We start from the raw sequence: 23,947 nt of genomic DNA on the forward strand, positions 1-23,947 counted from the left end.
CTGGCTATTAAATCTTAATATTGAGGGCGAGAGATCGTGGCCTCCCGTTTTCCCTCACAGTTACCTTGATTTTCCTTTTCTCTGATTCTGACATCACTTGGTGCAACCATCATGCCTTCACACTTGCCCACACAGCAAACACTTCTAAGCATGATAATAATGTATACAAATATAATATAATTGCATAGCAATATAGTCTGTAAGCTAGTGATATATTAGACAGAGTTGTGGACTAAAGTCATTTGGATAATCTATTAGCAATACCAGGATCACTGATGTTTTGGTCTGTGATCAGTCATCTAGGGATGATCAAAGTCAGAAGTCACACCAATGTGTTGGGCTTGACCTTTGATTATGCACCTCCTCCAATATAAATATCTACATCTCTGATGCCGTTCTATAACAGGAACTTTCCTCAGGGGGGTGACCGTGGAAACAATGTCTCCAACTCTCCCTGCTCTTGCACTCCTTCTCAGTATCCTGCTATACTTTCTGCCCCCATCACAAGTTCTAAAGTGGTAGTATATGCATATTTTTAAAGATTTTTTGAGGTGGTGGCTGAGTGGTTAGCGTGCGGGCCCCGCATTCATCGCGTGCTGGGCAACAAAGGTTCAAATCCGCTGCTACCACCTGGGATTTTTCAGTCACCGCCAAGTGGCTGAAGACTACCCACATGCTGTCCTGACCAACCATCAACCCAGACTCTGAAGGAAATCGTCCAAGTGAATCAAGAATGAGCTCCATGGGGCAGCATGACCCAAGAATAGATGGCGCCACTATAAACACTTGTCTGTGCCATGACGGGCTGGGGCCGACCATTAGGCCCCTGATTGAAGAAAAAAAGTTTTTGGAAAATGCCAGTTCTGGTTGTGAAAAGGGGATAGGGCACAGAAAACCCAGCCAAGGGTTTAAGCCTGAAACTGTGCACCACTGTACCTCACATATCTGGAAACTGTGTATCTGACCTGCCTTTATTCCAATTAGGCTAGTTTGGAATCAAATTAATATTGCACATACACTGAAATAAACGCAGTATCTCAACACACCTTCAATAACTGAACAGAAGTTGCCCGCTCCTCATCAATCCATTTGGGCAGTGTGTCCTTCATCTCTGTGGCTTCCGTGCGAACGTCTGTCACCAGCTGACCAGTCAGGGCTTCCCACTCCTGCATGGTCATCATTATCACTATCATCATCATCCTTACTATTATAATCATCCAATTGGTATGAGAAGTTAAAGCTACATACATTCCTTCACTGCAATATATTTACATCTCTTTATAGGTTACTGCTATAATATAAATATTTACACTAAGATATTTTACACATATACAGAAACTTTTAAAGGGTTTCTTAAAAACTTTACTGGCAGGATGCAGTTCTTCCTTATACTCTGCAAGAATAAACACATCATACCGTCTTGCAAAGTACAAAATTGCAGTATGAATCAATGAAAAGCATGAATTAGAGGGAATATGGCAATAAATTTTCCTGGTTTACACAGTTCCGTCTCTCCCAAACAATCCCTCATTTTACAAATTTACTTCACACACATACACACCCACACCCACACAGGCACACATACATACATGTATACTTATGTTTCTGTTAGAAGGATAGAAATGATAAGCAATTAGTAAAATAATGCATTTATCATTTGAGAAACTCGGTAGGATTGGAAGTGTAGCAAAAACAGCTATGCTTACGAGCAACAATACTGAAAATGTGTAATAAATCCAAATTATGACAAAGCAATCCTTGCTAAGTATTCTTTTAGGCTATTATGAGCCCTAGAATCTTCTCTTGACTGGGTTGATGTTGGCTGGCCATGTTTGAGGCGAGGGCTTTGACTGCTGCTCTCTGACTGTCTATGCATGCACCAGAAACAGCTGATCTTGACATGGAAACAAGGCTGAGCTCTGTATTATGAGCTAGGCAGATGTGGGTACTATGCAAGACATACTCAAAGCTGAATTTTTTATTAGGCTTGGCTACCATGAACTTAACCACCAGACCGAGCGTGATTGGTACAGCACTTGACTTTCATTAACATGCTGTTTTTGGCATTGCACAAATGAGGTAACTAATGGCTTTGGTCAAGCCTGAATGCCAAAGTGTCATACCTGTGAGTTAAACCAATTTTCATCCATTAGTCATGCCTCTGCCTCACATGTGTAGTGGTCATCATAGCTTCGTAAATAAAGTTTGCAGTAATCCAGTACTTTTAAAATGCAAATGAAAAGTAGATGTTTTCCTCAGATGAATCTCCAAACATGAATTTACTAAGTATGAAGACAAATTATACAGAACTCACATTCTCTTGGAAGAGGTCTGGGTACATCCCGTGGACAAGGTGGAGGGCGAACATGAGTCGGTCGGCCTTGAAGAGTGAGCGGCTGACGTAGCTGTACACCAGGTCCACCAAGGCACGCTGCAGGGAGCTGATGCGCTGCTCTGTGCTGCTTCCATCCTGTGGCAAAACATTCTTGTTGGCTAATTTTTTTACTGGCAAACAGCTATTTGTACCTAGGAGTGGAAAATCTCAGCCAGAGAGGAGGCTCATCATATGGAGACAAGTACCACAATCATCTTTTACATTTTTATAGTTTTACTTAGTCTTCAGCAAGGAAGAAGTAAGCATTCCTACCTGTGGAATCTGCAGAGCCTTGTGGAAGAGGTTCTGGAAAGCATTGAGGCTGAAACGATACATGTTGTTGAGCTTAGCAAGGTCTGAGATGACAAAGTATAAGTTAGCAGCAGCCTCAGAGAGGGGCAAGTAAGCCTTGCGCTCATTCTCCAGGGACTTCTGCAGTGAGCTTGATTCCTTAAGTGAGGACTCGATGGTGGCAGCGCTGGACTTTGCCTGTTCCAGGGAAGCAAGCAGCTCCTAGAAGAATCACAAGTCTAAATTACCACTTTGCTATGTTGGATTTAAGTATTAAGTGACTAATTTCCTAATAGTTACCTACTCTGCAGTTTAAGTAATAGGGATATGGTAATAACTGTTGAATGATTAAATCACTTTGATGGATATAAATTTCATGTTCATAGATAGCATGAACTTTCTCTGAGATACAATTATGTGCAAGTTTGTCTGAGGTGGCATATGGGATTTCCTTTCATTGTTGTGGTTACTCTCATTTGCAGGAAACCCAGCATGGTACATAGAAAAATAGACAAAAACTCAAAAAATAGTTATTCCCATTTCCCATACTACCCAAAGTTCATGAGAAAATTTTTTTTTAAAAACTAGTAAAATGACCCACAAAAGCTGATTTTATTACAATTAAGAGTGAACAAAGGTCTTGGTATTTTCTGATCATGATAAAAACTTCTCTGCTATCTCAGCCAGTGGTAACAAGGTAATGGACTGTCACCTTGTTCTCCAGGATGTTGCCTTGAGACTCAGCCAAGGAGGTGAGCAGCTGATCCTCCAGAGTCACCAGCTGAATCTTGAGGTCCTCCTCCTGCCTCAACAAATCTGTCCTTCTCACCTCAAGTTCAGGCTTTTCCACCTGAAGTGTGGCTGCCAGAAGCTGTGTGAAAAAAAAAAAAAAAAAAAAAAAAAAATCATAAGCCACTGAAAGGCTTAAACTTTTTTTTTTTATCACTGTAAGGCAAATGTCTGGTGGAGAGGAGCCTGAACCCACCTGTCCTGTGAGTCCAGCACGGGTGGTGGTGAAGTTGATGATAGCCAGGATGGAGGCCACGTTGGGGGGCAGCTGGGACTCAGGGCTGCGGGTGGCCAAGAACAGTCGGAACTTTTCGTTGTAGTCAAGGACCTTCTCCCCAAGTTCCACCACATACCGAGGACCTTTTAGATCATTATGCAGTGTAAACTTAATCTCTTCATATTTTTTCAGGTTAAATCATTAATTTCCCATCTATGTATCTATATATCAAATTCCTTGTCCCCTTATGGAAACTTTTCCCAAAGGAGCAGAAAAAGCAGAAGGGTCTCTAATTTTCTCTATTTCTGCACTCACTCTTCTTTTATCCTTTACTACTTCTTTTATCTCATCTTTTAACTATGCACTCTCTTTCTTTCTTCTTCTACTCACTTTGTATCCAAGTACTTTCTCAGTTGCCCAAGGGCCTAACCACCTATCTCAAAAATTTTGATATTGTCTTTCCTGTACCACCCCTCAGCAGGGAAATCCAGCAGAGGATAACTTTATTATTGAGGAGGTAAGGGACAGACAAACATGTTTACCTTGGCTGACAAGGTCACCCCGGAGCAGCGGGAAGAGTATGGGCTCCACCTCATCCACATCCTGAATGATGAGGGTCTTGCCAAACCTGATGGCATGAACAGTGTCAACACAAACTGAAACACCTGTGTAGTGTCAGGGCCTAAATATGGAGAACTATACATTACTTCAATTCTCATTATATATCATATGAGGATCAAAGCTTTAGATGGAAGAGGATCTTTTATAAGAACCACTATTTTCATCTTAAATTTGCCTTTACCAATAATGATGTTTCCTGAACTTGATTGTAAACACTTTAGCTGACGTATTACTAACATGGCCTCATCATACCCACCTGACGGCCAGCTCCAGGGTGGTGACAAACTTGGCGTCCTGCTGCGTGGTGACCTCAACAGTGGAGTCCTTCAGGTGATCGCGTACCCAAGTGGTGGCTCGAGATGAAGGGTCAATCAGGAAGGGACACATTCCACTCTGACAGAGTTAATAAAAAAAGCAATGGATTTATCTACTATTTGTCACTGATCCTTGGCATTCAGAATGGGTGCATGAGTGTGATTTTACGAGGGTATCTAAGTAGTATTTAAAATTTTCTATGCCACTTTCAACAAAACCAAAGGCAAAAAAAGGTGAGCCTCAAAGGGCCAAATTTATACACAATGTTAACTGAAAGTGCAACACATTAAATAAAGTATGTAGGCAATGTGTTGCCACATAAATTTCAACTAAAAAGACCTCACTGTATTACCTGAAGGATAACTAAAGCATTTTCAATGGAGAGCTGGTCTGATGGGAGACCCTCAGCCTTCCATTGAAGTTGCTCTCTCTCACTGCTCAGGAACCTGCATGAGGAAAAGGAAGAATGAAGAAACTGACTGGAAGACAAGTTTAAGATTGTATTTTGATGAACATGCACATTAGATTAATTTAACAATGTGGTACTATTTTACTAAATCTCAAAGCTTTCTAACCTTCTCAGATCAAAGTCGTTGACCTTAAGCATACGGCCCCAGTGTGCCAGCGTGGCCTTGCGGATGTCCTCGGGCGCCTCGCTGAGGTAGGTGATGAAGGAGGCTGCCAAGAGGGCCTCTTGGGGCAGACCCTTCAACCCTGCCTCTAGCTCTGACATCTGAATAGGGAGGAATGGGTATTTATGGGGCTAATGCCTTATTTCATGAGCTGTAAAATGTCTATAACTTTGATCTTCCAATAACTAATAGGATCAATTGTGCCTAAAAACATGAGAAGGCTGCAAGAGGCATGAGGCAGCTCCTGTAAATCTATCACAATGTATACTCTCTTTCAATGAAGTTATCTAACTTTTTCTACTTTTCTAAGAATAGTTATATAACTTACAAGTACAGTAAAAGATCAATATATTAGTTAACCATTGTTCCACCTGCAAAATTACAAGCTTGGTGGTGGACAAACTATATGAGGGAATTTACAATAGATGGAATAAGAGGCTATGGTTAAACATTTCTTTAGTGCAATGACTTCAGTTGTGGGAGAAGTGCTGTAAAGAGTAGGGAACAAAAGACTACTTGAAGCAGTTTTCATATTTAATTCAGCTATATGAGACACAGGGCCAGGTTATCACAATTACTCACTTCTCTTAACATATATTTACAAACCAGTCTTTGTGAGAAACTGAACTCAGCACGGGGAGTTACCAGACGATAACCGTGAAAGCCTCACCTGGCGACTCCATCGTTTGTACTCTCCTTCCAACTTAGTCACCAGACTCTCAGCAGCAGTGATGGTCTCCTGGGCCTTGTTGAGGTGGAACTCCACTTCGGCTGCCTCCTTGGTGGAACGGTTCAGCTTCTGCCTCAGCTGTGCCACCTCCTTGTCTACGTCCTCAAGGCCAGCTGACAGCTCTCCTATCTGTGCCTCAGCTCTTTCCAGGTTTCTGTTGGTGATGATGTAGGGATTTTATGACCTGTTCACATTCACTGGAAAAACATGCCCCATCTTCTCCTCCTTTAGATCACATCAACAATGGCAGTTATTGCTTGTCTGGAAATTTGTGCTTTCTTTTAATGAGTAACTCATTACAATGTAAAATTTATACTCTATTCCACCTCAAGTGACACCAAATATGAAGAAACTTTAGTAAAATATGGAAGTTCTGTTTGTTGAGTCCCCACTCTTAAATAGGTTTTGTCCAACCCCCATTGGGTTAGCTGTAACCAATCACCAGCAACAGAGCAGCTATGCTCATCCTACATCGTCTATAGGAAGGGACTTCTCGCCTGATTTGTTGTCACCTGAGGTGGAATAGAGTAAAGTACAATAAGGCTTGAGTAATGCAGAACTTCTGGATAGGACACGGCTAATGTTACTCAAGACTGCATTATTTAGACAATGTGTTTTCATCATAAAGGTACTACTAGGTCATTTTCCAAAAGCAACATCCTGGTTCTACATAAAGGCATGGTCACATAAGTACTTTTTAAGGTAAAGTGAAGTTGGGGGCATATGCTATAGCTATGTATTACGTCAACACTCTAACTCCTTTGCAATTTTGTACTGCTGAGTGTTGACAAAAGAGCACCGATTATTGGTGTCTGAGGATCATCTGGCATGAATGAAGAGAGAAATATCCTTTGGTTACAGAAAAAGATGTTCACATTGATGCAGTCATGACTGTGTAGGATGCAGAGAGTGGACTGTGAGTGCTTGGTGGTGAACAGGATGAAACTTGAGGGAAGAGCTAATGAGAGGTGACCCGAGCAGGGGGGATATGACATTGGGAGCTGAACTGAGTGTGGTGTTGCCTGGCCAATGACAGTGGCATTGTTAGCTACAATTTTTAATTTGTATTAGGTGACACTGACTACCTATTTTTGTAAAATGGGTTTATATATATATATATATATATATATATATATATATATATATATCTATATATATATATATATATATATATATATATATATATATATATATATATATACATACATACATACATACATACAGTGAAGACTCAATACTCGAACGTCTTGGAAGTCAAACTTTTTGATACTCGAACGCAAAAGTTTGACTTGGTACTCGAAAAAATATCTGGTACTCGAACGTCCGCACACGTGGTTGTAAACAAAGGCTCCTGGCCTCTCCCTCCCCGCCGCCGCCAGTTGTCCCGCCGCGGTCGTGAGAACAACAACATTCTCCTGCGTTCTGTCTGTGGTTTTTCATTTAGAAACTTACAATGGCACCAAAGAGGCTTATTAGTGGTGAAAATAAGCCTAAAAGGAAGAATGTAGTGACGACCATTGAACGGAAAAAGGAGATTATTGATAAATATGAGAAAGGAGCAAGAATCACCGATCTTGCAGCTGAGTATTGTATGGCGAAATCTACAGTAGCCACCATACTGAAGAACAAGGAGGCCATTAAGGGAGCTGATGTGGCGATGGGTGTGAAAAAGCAACTTAAGCGACCTGCGGCAGTGGAAGAAATGGAAAAATTGTTGATGGTGTAGATAAACGAAAGGCAGATGGCTGGTGATTCTATGTCAGAGGGCATTATTTGTGCGAAGGCTAGGCGGCTCCATGGTGATCTTATTTGTGATACTACCTCTGACTCCAGTGAAGATTTTAAAGCTAGTAAGGGGTGGTTTGGGAATTTCAAGAAGAGAACTGGAATTAATTCTGTTGTGAGGCATGGCGAGGCCGCAAGTGCTGACAAAGTTGCCGCCGAGAAGTTTGTGCCTGAATTTAAGAAATTTGTGGATAAGGAGCGCTTAAGCCCACAACAGGTCTTTGATTGTGATGAGACAGGCCTGTTTTGGAAAAAACTACCAAACAGGACCTATATAACAAAGGAAGAGAAGTGTTTGCCAGGACACTAGTTCATGAAAGACAGGCTAACCCTGCTTCTGTGCACCAATGCTAGCGGCGACTGCAAAATTAAACCGCTGCTGGTGTACCATTCGGAAAACCCCAGGCCATTCAAGAAGAACAGTGTGCAAAAGAGCAAATTCAGTGTGATGTGGAGGGCAAACAAGAAAGCCTGGACAACCAGGCAGTTCTTCACGGAGTGGTTTGTGGAGATGTTTGCACCTGCAGTGAAGACATACCTAATAGAGAAGAATCTACCACTCAAGGCCCTCCTGTTGATGGACAATGCCCCTGCACACCCTCCAGGCGTGGAAGAAGAATTGGGTAAGGGGTATAAATTCATCGAAGTGATGTTCCTCCCCCCCAACACCACGCCACTGATCCAACCCATGGACCAGAATGTCATCGCCAGCTTTAAGAAGCTGTACACAAAGGCACTTTTTGAGGTGCTTTGAGGTGACTTCTGAAACAGAGCTCACTCTGAGGGAGTTTTGGAAGAATCACTTCAATATCCTCCACTGCCTAAGGCTTATAGATAAAGCCTGGGGTCAAGTTTCTGTGAGGTCCTTGCAGTCTGCCTGGAAAAATCTGTGGCCGACCTGTGTGACAGCCAAGGATTTTGAGGGATTTGAGCCTTCAGTCCAGGAGTCTGCTGTGGCGGAGGACATTGTGTCTCTGGGGAGGGCCATAGGCATTGAGGTGGACAGTGATGATGTGGAGGAGCTGGTGCAAGCACACTCTGAAGACCTCACCACTGACGAGCTGCGTCAACTTCACCAGGAACAGCTGCAGGAGGTAACTGAGGAGCTGTCTTCAGGGGAGGAGGAGGGGAACAGCAAGGAAAGAGTCTCCACTGCAGAGATCAAGAAATATTTGCAGCAGTGGACAGAGTTGGGAAACTTTTTGGAGGTGCCACCCTGATATTGCTGCCGTACACAGAAACATAAACCAGTTTGATGAAAATCTGATGCAGCATTTCAGAGACATTTTGAAAAAAAGGCAAAGGCAGATCACATTAGACAGATTCTTGTTGAAAAAGGAATCTAGTGAGAGTGCAAGTGTTAGTGAGCCACAGCCCTCCACTAGTGGGTTCACAGGAATCACACCAGGAGACGAGTTACCAGACGGTGACTCGTCCTCTGACGAATAACCTCCCTCCTCCTCCCCACCCTTCTCCCCTCCTCTTCTACGTCATCCATCACCAGCCTTCACTTACGGTAAGTACAAATCAAAATTATAAAAAAATTTACATTGAAATTTTTGTAAACTTAAGGTTTTGCTAAGGTTAAAACGAATTACCTGATTTATAGGTATTGGTAGTTGAACTTTTTGATACTAGAACAGCCATTTGGAACGAATTAAGTTCGAATATTGAGTCTCCACTGTATCTCTCTCTCTCTCTCTCTCTCTCTCTATATCTCTCTCTCTCTCTCTCTCTCTCTCTCTGTGGTCTGATTTTCTATGTAAATCTATCTATGTAAATCTCTCTCTCTCTCTCTCTCTCTCTCTAAACCAGTGGTATCACTTATACAAAACCATGTCACTCAAACCTGCATTACTTGAAACATGACTACTATGTATCTTCACACAACTCAGTAGCAACACACCTTTGTAGCTTGTTCTGCTCCTGCTCTAGAGGCTTGACCTTTTCCAGGACATATGAAAAGCGTACGTTGGCCTTGACCCAAACAGCAAGGGGCGCAGCGGCTGCTGAGGCGCGCTTGGCAATGGCCGGGGTGAAGGAGTCTGCACGCTCTTTCAGCAGCTTCTCAACAGAGCGTCGGTTGTCACTCGTTACATCTCTTGGGTCATAGTTCCTGTAAAAGGGGAATGAATGCTGTATATACATTTGTTTTAGTTCTTTTTATATGGGACTAAATCAGCTTTAACACAAATAGTTTCATATCAAAGACCATATATAAAAAGAATAAAAAACTTACTACCTGTCAATGAGTGATGAATGCAATTCAGATCATTTTGGTGACTTTCTTTAAATATGAATTTATATAAATACAAACAGCAGAATAAATGTAATGACAGAGTCACACACAAATATATTTTGATATTAACACTTTCGCGCACGTGGACGCGACATACGTGTCACTATAATTGTCTGGTCAAAAAACACGGCTTAAGATTGACGTGACTGTCGCGTCACGGGGACAAAATAATTCACCCAAATTTCTGTAATTCTCATTGACGCGTGATACTTGGTCTGTAGACAGGCTAGCACATGTCAGCTCAAAGTAAGCTGATAGACCCTTCTTGCCAGGAAATTTTCCAGGGTGACAAAACAGAAAATCTCTAAAGTTGACTCTCTCTAGCAGTCACGGACTGGTTAGTGTGTGGCGGGGGGCAGGGTTCAATATTTTTTTATTTCAAGCCTAGCTCATCAACTATACATCATAAAATTATAAGAAATCTGAAACTACCATTGTATAGGTAATGATCTGTTCTTTAAGATGAAACCATAAAAAATGAAAATAAAAATATAACAGTTATGGAGAAAGTGGAAAAAAGTGACTATTTTTTAAAAAGAATTTTTTCGTTTTTTTCAAATTTATGACCGTTATAATAGGTATCAAAATTCCATTTGTTGCGCTAATTAGCTCATAAATGTCCGCTTTTTTTGCTATAGAACACAATTTGTTATATTTTTACTCCTTCTATGTGAAAATGTGAATTTTTTATTTCAGAAATCGGTTCGCGTCACTTCAACTCACGATATCTCAATAAAATATAAAACAAACATTATTTTTTTTTCTTTCTATATGAAAGACCTTACAATTTACAGTGGAATGTATGTTGTTTCATAAAAGTGAACCGAGCAAAAGATTCGATGAGCGTGTTTTGAAAAAATTTAGACCGTGCGCTCAAGGTAGTCAGTTAGGTGTGCGTTTTGGATGAGAAAATCAGATGGGAGGGTGTGCACAAAAGTGTTAATATGTCACTCAGGTTGGGAGCTAAGTGTTTTACTTGTAAGATTATAACCTCTGCTCAATGCCAATAATATGAGGTAGCAAAAATACCTCTGGGATTCTTCGAAACCCAGAATTTTCTGCTTTATTGATTAATAGTATTTCACCCCCACAAAAATTGTTTAGTATATTTTCTGATTGTCACCAGAGAGGTCTAAGGTGGTGGACTGGTGGGTGATGTGTTGTTGTACCGTATTTCCTCCTTGATGCCTCTCTTGGCCAGGAAGGTCTTCATGGAGTTCCAGGATGTGTCCTGGACGCCCATCAGACGCAGGACTCCCTCCAGGATGTCCCGAATCACCTCAGGTGGAGCTCGCAGGGATCTAATAAACAAGGAATGCGATAAATATTCGTAAACTCACACAAAGTCATCAAAATAATGCCAGTTCCCAGGATGAGCAGAAGCATGGAGTCATCATACAGGGAATGACTGCAACCATAAAGAAGTCTAAATAAGTATATTTTTATCACTCCCTTCACTGTTCTCACCTCACCCAGAAAAAGACTCATAAAACATACAATGGCCCAGCATGAACCCTCCGCACCTGATCTCTGTGAGTGCCTCAGACTTGATGTTGCTCACAGCCTCCTTGGCCTCCCTCACCAGTGGCTCAATTTCTGCCAACTCCTCATCTATGTCCTTCTTCCTGTTGGGACAAAATTAATGGTTGGTGTATTTTTATAAAAGATGCCACTGATGACAGCCAAGATAAACACTTCTAAATATTTCTTTATTCTATGACACTACAGCCATATCATCCAAAGTGCATGGTGCAAAAAAAAAAAAAAAAAAAAAAAACGAGCCCGCTACCCCCCCCACACACAGCTCTTTTGCACAGGGTGGAGTCAAAGTCTCTTAGTCTCATCCTCCTCTTACTGAGTTTTCTGCCTCTTAAACTCTGTCTTTCTATCTTCTATCAATATTTTCATGCCAATTTCTCGTCTGAATTTGCTAAATGCATACCTCCACCTCTCCCGTGACCCCACTGCATACGACTTTCTACTCTAGCTCACCCCTATGCTATCCAAATCTCTTATGCGAGAGTTAACCAGCATCTTAATTTTTTCATATCTTTCAATCTTGCACAGCATTGCCTTTCTATCTTCTATTGATATTTTCTTGCTGACTACTCTTCTGAACTTGTTTACTGCATGCCTCCCCCTTCCTGCGGCCCTGCTGCACACGACTCTCTACTCTAGCTCACCCCAGTGCTATCCAAATTCATTATGCAAGAGTTAACCAGCATCTTCATTCTTTCATGACTTTTGTTGGTAAACTCTGGAACAGCCTTCCTTTCTCTGTATTTCCTCCTGCCAATGACAAACTGTTTCAGAGAAGAGAGTATCAAAACACCTTTCCATCTGAAAGTGACATCTCTTCTGCTCACCCTATTCTCTTTTTTAGTAGCAGTGGTAAGTGGGCTTTTTTTGTTTATCTTGATTTTGCCCTTTAGCAGATTCCTTTGCTGTAAAATAAAAAGTCATCACTAAGACCAAAACAGAGGCAAGAATATGTAGTGAGCCTTGTACTGGCACTGACCTCTCAGCAATCTTCTTGTTCTCATTGAGTGTCTGTTCCTTGAGGGCCTCCATCTGTACCTTCTGGTCATTGGCATTCTTCATGGTGTCAGTGATGAGCTGGAGGGCACGGTTGGCCTCCTCCTGCTTCTCTGCTAGGACGGTCTCCTTTTTGGCGGCCTCAGCCTTCAGGCGGCTCACCACCTCTCTTGCCTCATTCATCTTGGCCACACCTGCCTGAGATTCACATAAATTCACATGAAATAATCTTTGTTTATCAATAAGGGGCATGGTAATATATAAAAGACTGAATTTTTTAAGAGACTGCATAGTGACAAAAGAAACATTGATGTAACATGAGGCAATGATTTTACATTCATCAAAATGGTGAAGTTCCAATACTGGCTGGCAAAATAAGCCTTGCCTTGAGATGGCGCTGCCGCTGGGTGACGCCTTCCTTCTTGGTGTTGTGGATGGTGCGGTAGGTGTTCAGGAGGGCCAGGTAGCGGCGTGGCGTGGACAGGTGGGAGGGGAGGCTCTCATGCACCGCCAGGAAGGAACTCAAAAACTCCTTGCCCTTCTTGGCATCTTTCTCATTCTCAGTCAGGAGCATGTTGGGTATCTGCAGGAGGTTAGAATCTTTGTATCACACTCATCTTTGAAACACCTAACTTTTATGATGTGTCTGTGTGAATGGTGATCATAAGAAATAAAACAAATGGGTTTATATAATTCTATGAGAAACTTAAGAAATGTAAAATATATATTTTCCAAAATGAATTAGACCCCACTTTGCATTAGTAGGAAAGGGTATTCTGTTTTAAATTCAGAAAGCAGAAAGGAATGCCGAACTGGGATAAGGATGAAAGTAGTTTAGTTTTGTTGCAGGAAGCAACTACTTATTAGGTGAAATACTTCAGATCAAGTACTTACCTTCTGCTTAATGAGACACAGTAAATCATTCACCCATTCCTTTAAATAATAATTACCTCTCTTTTTTTAGAATGTGGAAACCCACTACTATCTGTTTGTGCAAGTATCTCTTTCTACTCACTAAAGTATTTTTAGTTACCCTTTCTCTAAGACAAGGTGTGTATGCCCATTTTCTTTTTTAGACGAAAGATGGAGTCTGGCAAGTGAATCTGGGAGAGGAATGGGAGGTACACTGCCTACCTGAATCATAGTGTCCCTGGCCCAGCCTTCCATCCACAGGACTGAACACTTCTTGTAGAGTGCAGGGTTACTCTCACACTGCACTGAGAATTCCTGGTTGCTTGAGTCCATGATGAGAGCAATGTGAAGGTTTCTCATCACACCTGCAGGGAAATGCATACATCCGCTCTTGTAGATGCTTGAAAGATATGACCTAGAGGTGGTCATGCACAACTTTTTTTTGTGGTGCTGCAAGTACAACTACAACTTGACTGAAAAGTTGTACCACAAGTACAAGTTTAACAATCTTGAAAATGATGTGCCACAAGCACAACCACAACTTAAAATACCATAATTTTTGACTCAGCCTCTAGTCGTGTGAAATCACATTCACGTTCTCTACAGAGCATGTATTGGCAAATCATTACTTGTACAATAGGAAAGCGATTCAATGCGAGAGGTAGTATGGGAACTCATTCACTATTATTACCACAAGCTACTACTTCCACTACCTTAAATACCATCTTTAACAATAACAAAATAAACACTCACGCAAAGCAAAATAGGTGAACTGTGAGCCTCTGAAGTCCTCGTGGGCTGCCTGCTCCCTGAGGGGCATCAGCAGGGGGTCCAGCTCCTCAGGGGTGTATAGGCCTGGCACCTGCCAACCACATCATAAGATCTGTACCTTTTTTTTCCAGTCAATCTTCACTTTTGGGCAAGAATTGTTTCCCATGACCTGTTCCTGTTAGTTTTTTTCCATCACAGACAACTACAATATAACTCCTTCACTCTCTTTGTTTAGGACAATCTCTATAATTCAAGATAAACTTCCAAATTCCCTATTTTTTTCTGTTTGTTATTTCTGCAACCCTTGGGTGGATCATAATACCATTAATCTGTATACTAATAATCTATGTTCATACTTACCTGTGTATTCACATACACATGCACATGAGAATGCACACAACATAAATGTTTGCTCACCTCACCGGACATGAGAAGGGAGTTGATGGTCTCAAGGAATTCTTCAGAAACCAGATGGTGGTCCTCTAAAAGAAGGACAACCTGCTCTCCATCCACCCCGGCACTCTGGATCACCTGGTGGACAGATTTGGAAAGTGATGAGGAGTAGTAATAGACAGACCCAATGAGGAAGAACTAGGCAGATATAAGTTGCATCTTAATTTGTAAATGCATGGAAAGGGTGACTGAAAAGGAAAGAAGAATTAAACTGATTAACTCTTTCATTGCTAAACGCTTGCAGCGGGCGTTAGGCGTATTTGCTGGTGGTGCTAAACGCTCGCTGCGACCTCCACCCGCACTCAAATCTCCCGCATATGAGAGTGTTCCAACAGTAATTCTCACAACACAGGATTGCCAATTGAGTGGATTCTTCACTAAATTTGGTGGAAAATCATATCAGCCCAGCGCGGCAAATGTACGGACAAGTAACTGGTGGATGTTCTTGCCCAATATAGCGGCATTTTTGCATAGCTTCACCTATCACCTGACTGATTCTTTGACCAAATAGTTGTAAATATTGCAGTTGGCAATACTCCCTTCCCAGAATCTGAAGAAAAGATGTCCGCGGTTCTCTCAATATGGCTGATCATCCTGCATGCACCGACGTAAGCTTTAACATTCAACACTCCCTGAACGTGCATGTATGTTCGCAAGAGAGGCATATATAACTGACTCCTATAGATCTGGACCTCCGCTTTCCAATGGTGTTTTGGGTTTTTAGCTGTGGTGAATAGTTTTTGAGATACAAAGGTAAAAAGAGACTCCCCATTGGGCTCCCCGACTGCGCCTGAGGGGATAGTCGCGTCCGCACTGCGTGCAAGGAAAGGGTTAAGACGAGAAAACTGGATTAAAAATAAATTCCACAGTACTAGTCATTTTCATCAGCATATCTGAATAACCCTTGCTTAAGACAGAATAATGCAAGACCTTTGCATACCTGCTTTAGATCATTCCTGAAGTTCTTAATATTGTAGCCAAGACTCATGGGAGGAGAGACGACCTTGATGCCGTGCAGGTTGGCCACCACGGAGATGGCTGTGCGCCGGCCGACACCAGACCTGCCAGCCATAAGCACTGAGCCCCCGGGAGATGTAAGGATGCGGTCCACCCTTGCCATAGACTCCAGCACCTGAGGTAACCAGTGGTATGGTAGAAAAAGATGATGAGTGAGGTGTTAGGTAAGCTCTTGGGGCATAACCATTAATATGTGAGTGAAAGTTAGCTTACGGACATAAAAACATTTAGTTAAGTGAAGAAATGCTGCGAGGTTGTTTCGTATGTACTGTGACTTGGCTAGGGAACTGTGTTAAAGTATAAACAAAACAACCTCAAATACTAATATAGTCAGAGCCTCATCCTACCTCAGTGAAGATGAGAAGGTCCAGCTCTTTCTTCTCCCTGCTGTACTGGGTGACTGCCTTCTCCACCACCTTCTGCCAATCCTCTCCTTCCATCAGGCCCAGCGGGTGGCCGTGGCGTGGCAGTGGGGCACCTGGAGTCACCTGGGGACAAGATGCTGGGTGAGTTATAAGCATTATATCACACTGTAGTTTCCAAAATAAGTGCATGAAAGTTATGATGGAAAATTAAATATTGATAAGAAAGAACTGGATTATCTGTATGGCTTCTCAAATTTATGCCCATAGACCTCTCCAAAAATACATGAAGTGGGTTTCAAAAGTATAATCTAAAAATAATAAATAAACATGTCAAACCAACATGTGATAATTCCAAGAGAATGGAAAATAAATGAATAAATAAAAGCTTCTTATCACCTACAGTGGCAATGGCAGCAGTGACATAGAAGGTGTTTAGGAGCAAGTCTCTCATATCCACTCCCCAGTCTGACTGGATGCTGGACAGGAGGAAACCATCAAACTTCTGGATGTCCTCCTCCTCCACCAGCTTGTCCCGGAACAGCCTGCAGGCCTCGTACATCCACACCTGCACACACACAATATCAATACAATCACACAATCTCAGTTATTTGTAAGTTTTACTGATCTTTAACTTTTTATATAATAAATAAGCCAAATCACTGATGATGTAACTATAACCTCAGTTACTACATAAACAAAGCAATGCTGATTTTAATGATATACATATACCAGAGTCTAGTTGCTGGGGTAAAACAAAGAACTATGCCTCTGAAAAAAAGGACAAGTGAGGAACGCCACTCTGCTGAGAATCACCTGGAGCAGCGGGGTGAGGGAGGCATCCTCTGAAGGGACTTGGTAGCGCAGGAGGCCCAAGACCCAGTATGTCAGGTCCCGGGGGGTGAACAGGTAGTGGCTGTAATCATCCACACTGAATGTGTCTCGCACCTGGCAACAAAAATTATTAACATGGACATTTTGTAACCTGCATCTTTGACCCTAAAATAATTTGATCTAATCATAAACTGGCAGGCTCACCTAAGCTACCTACTTCTTGGCACTTCCTTTGGATGTCTTCAACATGACACTGTCTGGTGCATAACTACCTCTCTCGAAGAAGTGATATATGCACTGCAGACACCCTTCCTTAACCTCCAGCAAAAACAAGGGTATTCCAACTTCACCTCATGATAGATGTTGACCATGGAGATGGCCAGCTGTTGGGCTTTGCCAGGGTTGGCCCATGCTGGGTGGTCAGCACACACTGTCCCCAGCACGGACTGCAGGAAGGAACCGTACACACTCACTAACTGCTCACGCTCAGGATACCTGTGGTGTTGGCAAAAAACAAGGTTACACTATGTGAGTACAGTTTCCAATTCCAGTACACTATCTCCTAAGTGGCTGTAGATCTCAAAATGATTTAGGTGAAAGTTTATGTTCAGCTGCACTTTGCCACAACACTCATTTGTGTTTTCTTTGTCAGTGTGCTATATGACGGAGCATTAACCTTATTTAATACAAGACAATGGGAAGGTTGGTACATCAAGTTCATCATTTCCCTTCCTTAGTGATTTAACTAATCACTTTGTCTAGTAGAACTATCAACACAGCTGCGGCAACCACCCTCCCCCTGCCACCCACTCACCCAATGGAGGCAATCCTGACAACAGAGGTGAAGCGAGTGGAGAGCTGGTGGCGGCCAAGAGCTGAGCCGCCAGTCATTGAAGCCACCACCTGTACCCCCTCCAGCCCCACCCACTCCAGGTTGTGGTCGTAAAAGCCTTGGTATGTCACCACCTAAAATAATATAATAATTAGATAAATAAATAAACAGGCTGTGGAGCCTCTTTTACATATCTGCACATTACTTTATTAGAGAAATATTACTGGTTGGTGCAAGCAAAGATAAGGACATTCTGTGTACTAAATCTGAGAAAAGATGATGGATATGACAAGTGAGATGCTTCACTAGGGACCCATATGCTGTTCTGGTTATGTATCATTTGCCATCATGATGAGAGACTAGAAAACACTAATACTGAAAATGAATTATGTTGCTTGTCCCAAGATTCTGGGTCTGAGAGCAAAGCCTCTTAGTGGGTAACTGGCCTGCTGGAGGAAGGTGATGAGCTGACATGTCCCCCATTTGTCTGGCTTGGGTAGGTTAAGGTCTTTGAGGTACACTATAAGCCGCTCACAGTCCTTGGGGCGATACACTCTGCCTGTGTTGGTGGAGAGCACCATGCACATCTGTTAGAAAAAGGAAATGTTAATTTTATCATCATCTAGTTGGGGAATGGTTCTTAGCATATCAAAATAACGAAGAAATGAATGACATTTATTTTTTCCTCATCTTTATATTAAATGGATAACATGTTAAAGTTTGAAATGAATGAAAAGTATCTGCCTTCAGCCTCTTAGTGTGGTAAAGATTAATACTACATATAAAAAATCAAAATTTTCACTATATTATCTTTTATTTTTATTGTGTCATGTTGGCTATGATCTTGAGTACTCTTATATGTAAAGCTAACCTGAGAGAGCTTCTGCAGGATGTGGTGAGGAGCTGTGTATGCACTGCAGTGGATCATGGTCACCTGGGTGCTGCGCAGCTGTGAGAAGCAGTGCTGCAGCAGCATGCTGTTCATGAGTAAGATAACATTATGTATACTCTTCCTGTCCTCTTTCCTCCTTAGTGTTAGGTTCTTCATTACTATTTGTCATGAAGGAAGGGGTTAAAAAGGCTAATGATGACAATGGCAGTGATAATAATGGTGAATAATGATATCATGAAGAAAAGCAGATTCTGTTTAGAAAACAGCCATTCAACAATAATGGTGGCAGTAATGATGAGCATAATCTAATGAAGAAAAACAGCATTACTATCCTATCTTGGCACTGCCCCAAGATAGAAATGGTAATACTGCCCATGTCATATTAGCCCACCTCTTGCCGCAGCCCTCAGGCCCCACCAGGATGAAGGGCTGCTGGGTCTCCATTTGCAGCCAAGGTGAGAAATAGTCCAGGGAGCACTTGGCATCTGCTGTGAGTATGAGAGACACTTCTGCAGGATCTACTTTTGCTGCTTCCTCCATTGCCTCAGCTGTGTAGGGCTCCAAGCGGTCTCGAGAGGGGTCGTAGTAGACATTGAGGGGCTTGCGCTGATCTGGCAGGTGTTCCCCAACCCATGAATACACTTCCCTGGCAAAGTCCATTCTTATGTCCTCAGGTAGGTTGCCTCCAAGTCCTCTTACAAGTGCCAGAGCAAAGTGTGCCTTGCTGGTGACATCCTGGAGGTGTGAGAGGCCATTGAGCACCCAACCAACCAAGGTTGTCTCCACCTGAGCCTCGCCAGCCTTCAGCACCCATTCAAGGGCCTTGAAAAAGTATTGTTCGATGTAAGGCTCAAGGCTATGCCTTGATGCTTCACTCTGAGAGGCCAGCCATGAGTTGACGACAGCTTGGATGTTGGTGTCCTCGTCGCTGAGAAAGATCATGCCCATGCGGGAGATGGTGGCGGGAGAGGCTGAGGAGAGATCATGTGTCTCAAAGAGGAAGTTAACATTGGGGCCAAATTGTATCCTCTCTCCAGATGGCATGGTTAGAAGGCGGTTGTCATCCAGAACGGAGTTAAGGGACTCAATCCACTCTGGATCAATGTCTCCATCACAGATAATCCATGAAGTGATATCAGGTGGCTCCTTTACCACCTGTCGGGCTGAGGCAGTCAGCACGCCGTCCGACCACTCCCGTGTGTCGTGATCAATGTGGCCGAGCAGCTGCTGGCGGGGCATGGCCTTGGGGTTCATGACGTACTTTTTAACTGTCCTCCCAATCTTGATGAGAGCCTTGCGGAGTGTCTGCCAGAGTGTAGTCTTGCCCGAGCCTGAAGGACCCACCACCACCACACCCATGCGCTGCTGCAGTTGCTCGTAGAGTTCTAAGCACTTTTTGATCTGCCGCTCGTTGGGTATGAGGCTCAGCTCCCCAAAGGTCTCCTCTAGCACCTGTGCCAGGCTTTCGTAGCCAACACCGCGGAATTTTATATCTGGGAACACATCCTTCACCAGCTCATCAAATCTGGGGAGAAAGTGAAAAAAAATTGAGGTAAAGCAATATTATAATAAGTGAAAAAAATACTGAATAATTTAGAAGTAAGGTCTTGGTAGTGTATTAAATTATTTGTAGATAAAAATACTATGATGAAAAATATTAATAGTGTAATTCATATACAGACAGCACCACCCCCAGCCACCCAGACAACTTTCAAGTTTGGTTGGTGAAGACAATGCTGATTTGTCTGGTTATCACTCATGATATTGGCATTTTCACTTTTTCCCCAAAGCAACAAAAGAGGCAGCTCAACGGCAAAACAGAGAAAAATGCAGCTATAGCAGTGCTCCTGCAAAAAATAGGGAATTCCAAAAAAGGAGGTTAGATTCAGTTTGAGGGATTTCTTGATGCTGATGTCTTATGAAGAAGGAAATGCAGACAAAAAAGGCTACTCCAAAGTTTACCAGTGAAAGGGATGACAGTGATGATACTGGCTAACTTTTGCATTAGGAATTTGGATGGCATAGGGGTGAGCTAGAGTAGAAAGTCTCGTACAATTATGTCACAGGATGGGTGGAAGCACGCAGTTATCAAGTTCAGAATAGAAGTTAGCATCAACAAGAGACAGAAAGGGAAGCACCATTGTGGAGGAATGTAAAATGTAGAAAACAGTCCAATAAAAGTCTCAAAACTACATACCGTACTTCCCACCACATTAGACGCCCTTTTTTTCAAAAAAGATTTGAAAAATCAGCCTGCGTCTTATATGCCGATGATTAGGTTTTGGTGGGCCTAGGGGTTATTGTTACTGGTACAAAACCAACACCCAAAACACTTCCGTTTGACACAATAGTTCCCAGATGTCCCCAGAATGGAATATACTGTATTTTGCGGCATGTAATGCGCACTTTTCTCACTCAGAAAATGCCAAAAAGTTACCCCTGCATGGTATACACCGAAGGTACAAATATTGATTGATTTAAATAATGAATGGTGTGATGCAATAGGAAAGGAAAGTGTGAATAGGCATTGCTTCATATGTCCTCCTTTGAAAGGAGGAGGATATGTGAAGCGATAAAACCATACAGGTCACACGTGGGAGCCAAGGTGCGGTGTGAACACGAAACACAACACCGCCGCGGCACGCCAGTCACCAGTGTGCTGCGTACCTTGGCGGTGATGGCTAAAGTGGCTATTACATGGGAACAATATTGGTGGAGCAGGGTGCTGCTTGACATGACTCTGCTCAGCAATCGTGGGGCGGACTTGGGTGAATTAGTCTGGAGGTATGTCTGCTGTGCAGTGGCCCAGTCAGCTGATGTTTTCTGTGATACACGTTTGAAGGAACGGATATCTGTGGATGACTAAAGTGTTTATTGTAAACACATTTTTTGTTTCTCATTGTAAAAATACCTATAGTAAAACATAATATGATTGAAAGAAATTAATCAACATCTATTTCTGCTTGAAAGTAGATATACGGTCCCTGAAAGTCAAGATCAAGACCAAGATTGCCCATTGAACGTAGCATTCCCGTGTGATTATTTCCCTCAGTAGCTTGGCGAAAGTTACCATCTGCACACTGCACAGTGAGTGAATCTACCAACCAACCCTTTTGTTTACCATTTCAAAGTCACAGGGGTAAGAGCACTGTAATTCTTCAACCAACAGTGGAACACTTTGAACACAGAGAAGGGCACAAAGCAACATACGATATCATAGTCATAATTGTAAGTAAGGTGGCCAAATGTAATACTGCATTTACATTAAGTTCAGGGAAAATCTGGAGTTTTTTTATTTTTTTCTAAATATATCTTGCCCAATTATATGTGTGTCTTATACTCCGGTGCATCTTATATGGCGGGAAATACGGTATGTCCTATACACCAAAGATAAAGATTTCATGCCTCCCTAAGAACACCATTCTAGATTTAATCAGCTCATCATGGCTCCCAAGTGTACGTTATCCACTGCTAATGTTGAAAGACCACCCCATCAAGTGAATTAACCAAGAAACAAACCATGCTGAGTGGCAGTGCTCAGATGGGCAGGCAGATGAGGGGGAGGCGGGTGAGGGCTGGCCTGGTTGGTGGCGCTCAAAAGGGAAGACAGGAGAGGGGCGGGCTGGGTGCAGGGATAACTGGGCTGGTGTTCAGATGGGGAGGCCAATTCACTGAATTTTTTTTGTGTATATTATACACCAAAAAATATGGCACTGTCTGGATTTCCAGAAGGAATATTGCTCAATTTGTTCATTGTTTCCTCATCAGGACTTTTCCAGTCCACTTACTCTTTGTTCTTTTCTAGAAAAAATGTGTAAAACTAAGCTTCTTTATGTACATATTTTTCCACAAAAGAGCAATAATAATGCCAAGGAAACAATGCCATTTTATTGTTTGCTTTAATAATAGTAAGGTAAAGGTAAAGTTGGGAGCACACACTACAGCTGGATGTGGCTGCAGAGCTCATCTCCATTGCATTGGCCCTTTGAGCCTGTGGTGGGAAGAACCCATTACCCTGGGATGCAGGGCCAGTGTGAAGTCTGGGATTGCCAGTTTACCTTCCCAATTTTTTCAAAGGTACCTATTTATCGACAAGCCCGAAAGGGAGGATGAACAGGTGAGTGATGTGTACGCCGTCTGCCCAGTTTGGGATTTAAACCTGGGCCTGTGGATATGACAGAAATACAAGAAAGCAGGTGAATCTTTCCTGAATATTAACATCTATCCAGGCAGATGAGGTGAAGCATTCATAAAGCCAGGGATGAACTGATATAGAATAAGGTCTGTTACCGTAGTGACAGTATTTTTCATATACGGAGACCAATTTGTTTCTAAATTTATATGAAAAGTCATTTTAAAATGACAAGTCTTCAGGATGAAGGTTTGTACCTGGAGCTATCTGTAAAGGTCAGCTTGGAGAGGGTGTTGAGGCGCAAGGCTTGCACCACCAGCTCAGCCTCTACTCCTTGTTCCACTTCACCTCCTCCTCCTTCCTTTGTCAATGTCTTCCTGCAAAACACATTTAAGTTGTTAGTCACCTTTCTCACATATCAACACACAGATATTATCCTCACAATATTTTATGGTGAAACATTTTCAACTGACTACACCCAAAAACTTCACAGGCAAGCTTAAGTAACCTATTCCAGTATATTAAAAACTCTTATGTACTTTAAATCTAATAAAATCCATGGCATCCAAATTAGACTTTGATGACTGCGGTGAAAGTTCTAGAGTCTGAGGCAACATATTGATAACTACATCTTCAGTTGCAGTCTTGGCAAAGTTGTCTGAACTAACCTATGTTCCTGCAGCAGGTTGCCTGAGCCTTTCAGCACAGTCTTGAGGGCCCGCAGACCCCAGTCATAGTGTTGCTGTGGGGTCAACAACTCCTTTGACATACTGAAGATTGCCACAAGCTTCCGGCCCAGACTCTTAGCATCCTTGAAGCCCTCACTGAACAGGATGACTTCAGCGATGAGTTCATTGTCAGGCTGGGACATGGCAACAGGACGGAACAGCTGTTTCAGGTTGTCTGGCAGCTTCTGGCGGCCTCCATAGCCCTTGCCAGCAGGGTTCAAGGTAATGAAGATTCCAGCATTCAAGTCAACAGGCACCTGGGAAGAAGGTGTATTACAATGATATGAAATCAATTTCTTTTACAAATAGTCCTTGAGTTACGAAGTATGCAACTTAAGACTGCTTGGACTTACAACCAAGACAACAATATTTGGAATACTCGGTTAAATACTGAGGTGACATTTCAAATACCCCACCATGGGTAGA

At 42.4% G+C, this 23,947-nt stretch overlaps 1 protein-coding gene across 1 annotated transcript in view; it reads right to left on the bottom strand.

Annotated features, from left to right (window-relative positions):
* LOC126995596 (cytoplasmic dynein 2 heavy chain 1-like) overlaps positions 1–23,947 on the bottom strand; it is a 60,901-nt gene that overhangs the window by 13,062 nt on the left and 23,892 nt on the right. The window contains exons 30-58 of the mRNA XM_050855288.1: positions 23,462–23,778; positions 23,051–23,170; positions 19,053–20,186; positions 18,641–18,746; positions 18,216–18,356; positions 17,752–17,903; positions 17,288–17,432; positions 16,920–17,051; positions 16,507–16,671; positions 16,089–16,229; positions 15,665–15,856; positions 14,689–14,802; positions 14,254–14,362; positions 13,723–13,865; positions 12,974–13,171; positions 12,572–12,786; positions 11,577–11,678; positions 11,223–11,354; positions 9,661–9,870; positions 5,910–6,123; positions 5,183–5,340; positions 4,960–5,053; positions 4,549–4,685; positions 4,214–4,299; positions 3,651–3,814; positions 3,378–3,536; positions 2,648–2,887; positions 2,315–2,470; positions 1,047–1,166 (exon numbers count right to left, since the gene is read on the bottom strand). Coding sequence (XP_050711245.1) covers positions 1,047–1,166; positions 2,315–2,470; positions 2,648–2,887; positions 3,378–3,536; positions 3,651–3,814; positions 4,214–4,299; positions 4,549–4,685; positions 4,960–5,053; positions 5,183–5,340; positions 5,910–6,123; positions 9,661–9,870; positions 11,223–11,354; positions 11,577–11,678; positions 12,572–12,786; positions 12,974–13,171; positions 13,723–13,865; positions 14,254–14,362; positions 14,689–14,802; positions 15,665–15,856; positions 16,089–16,229; positions 16,507–16,671; positions 16,920–17,051; positions 17,288–17,432; positions 17,752–17,903; positions 18,216–18,356; positions 18,641–18,746; positions 19,053–20,186; positions 23,051–23,170; positions 23,462–23,778 — 5,496 coding nt within the window. The remainder of the gene's footprint in view (positions 1–1,046; positions 1,167–2,314; positions 2,471–2,647; positions 2,888–3,377; positions 3,537–3,650; positions 3,815–4,213; positions 4,300–4,548; positions 4,686–4,959; positions 5,054–5,182; positions 5,341–5,909; positions 6,124–9,660; positions 9,871–11,222; positions 11,355–11,576; positions 11,679–12,571; positions 12,787–12,973; positions 13,172–13,722; positions 13,866–14,253; positions 14,363–14,688; positions 14,803–15,664; positions 15,857–16,088; positions 16,230–16,506; positions 16,672–16,919; positions 17,052–17,287; positions 17,433–17,751; positions 17,904–18,215; positions 18,357–18,640; positions 18,747–19,052; positions 20,187–23,050; positions 23,171–23,461; positions 23,779–23,947) is intronic.

This window comes from Eriocheir sinensis, chromosome 8 (assembly GCF_024679095.1).
Source record: "Eriocheir sinensis breed Jianghai 21 chromosome 8, ASM2467909v1, whole genome shotgun sequence".
Lineage (NCBI taxonomy): Eukaryota > Metazoa > Arthropoda > Malacostraca > Decapoda > Varunidae > Eriocheir > Eriocheir sinensis.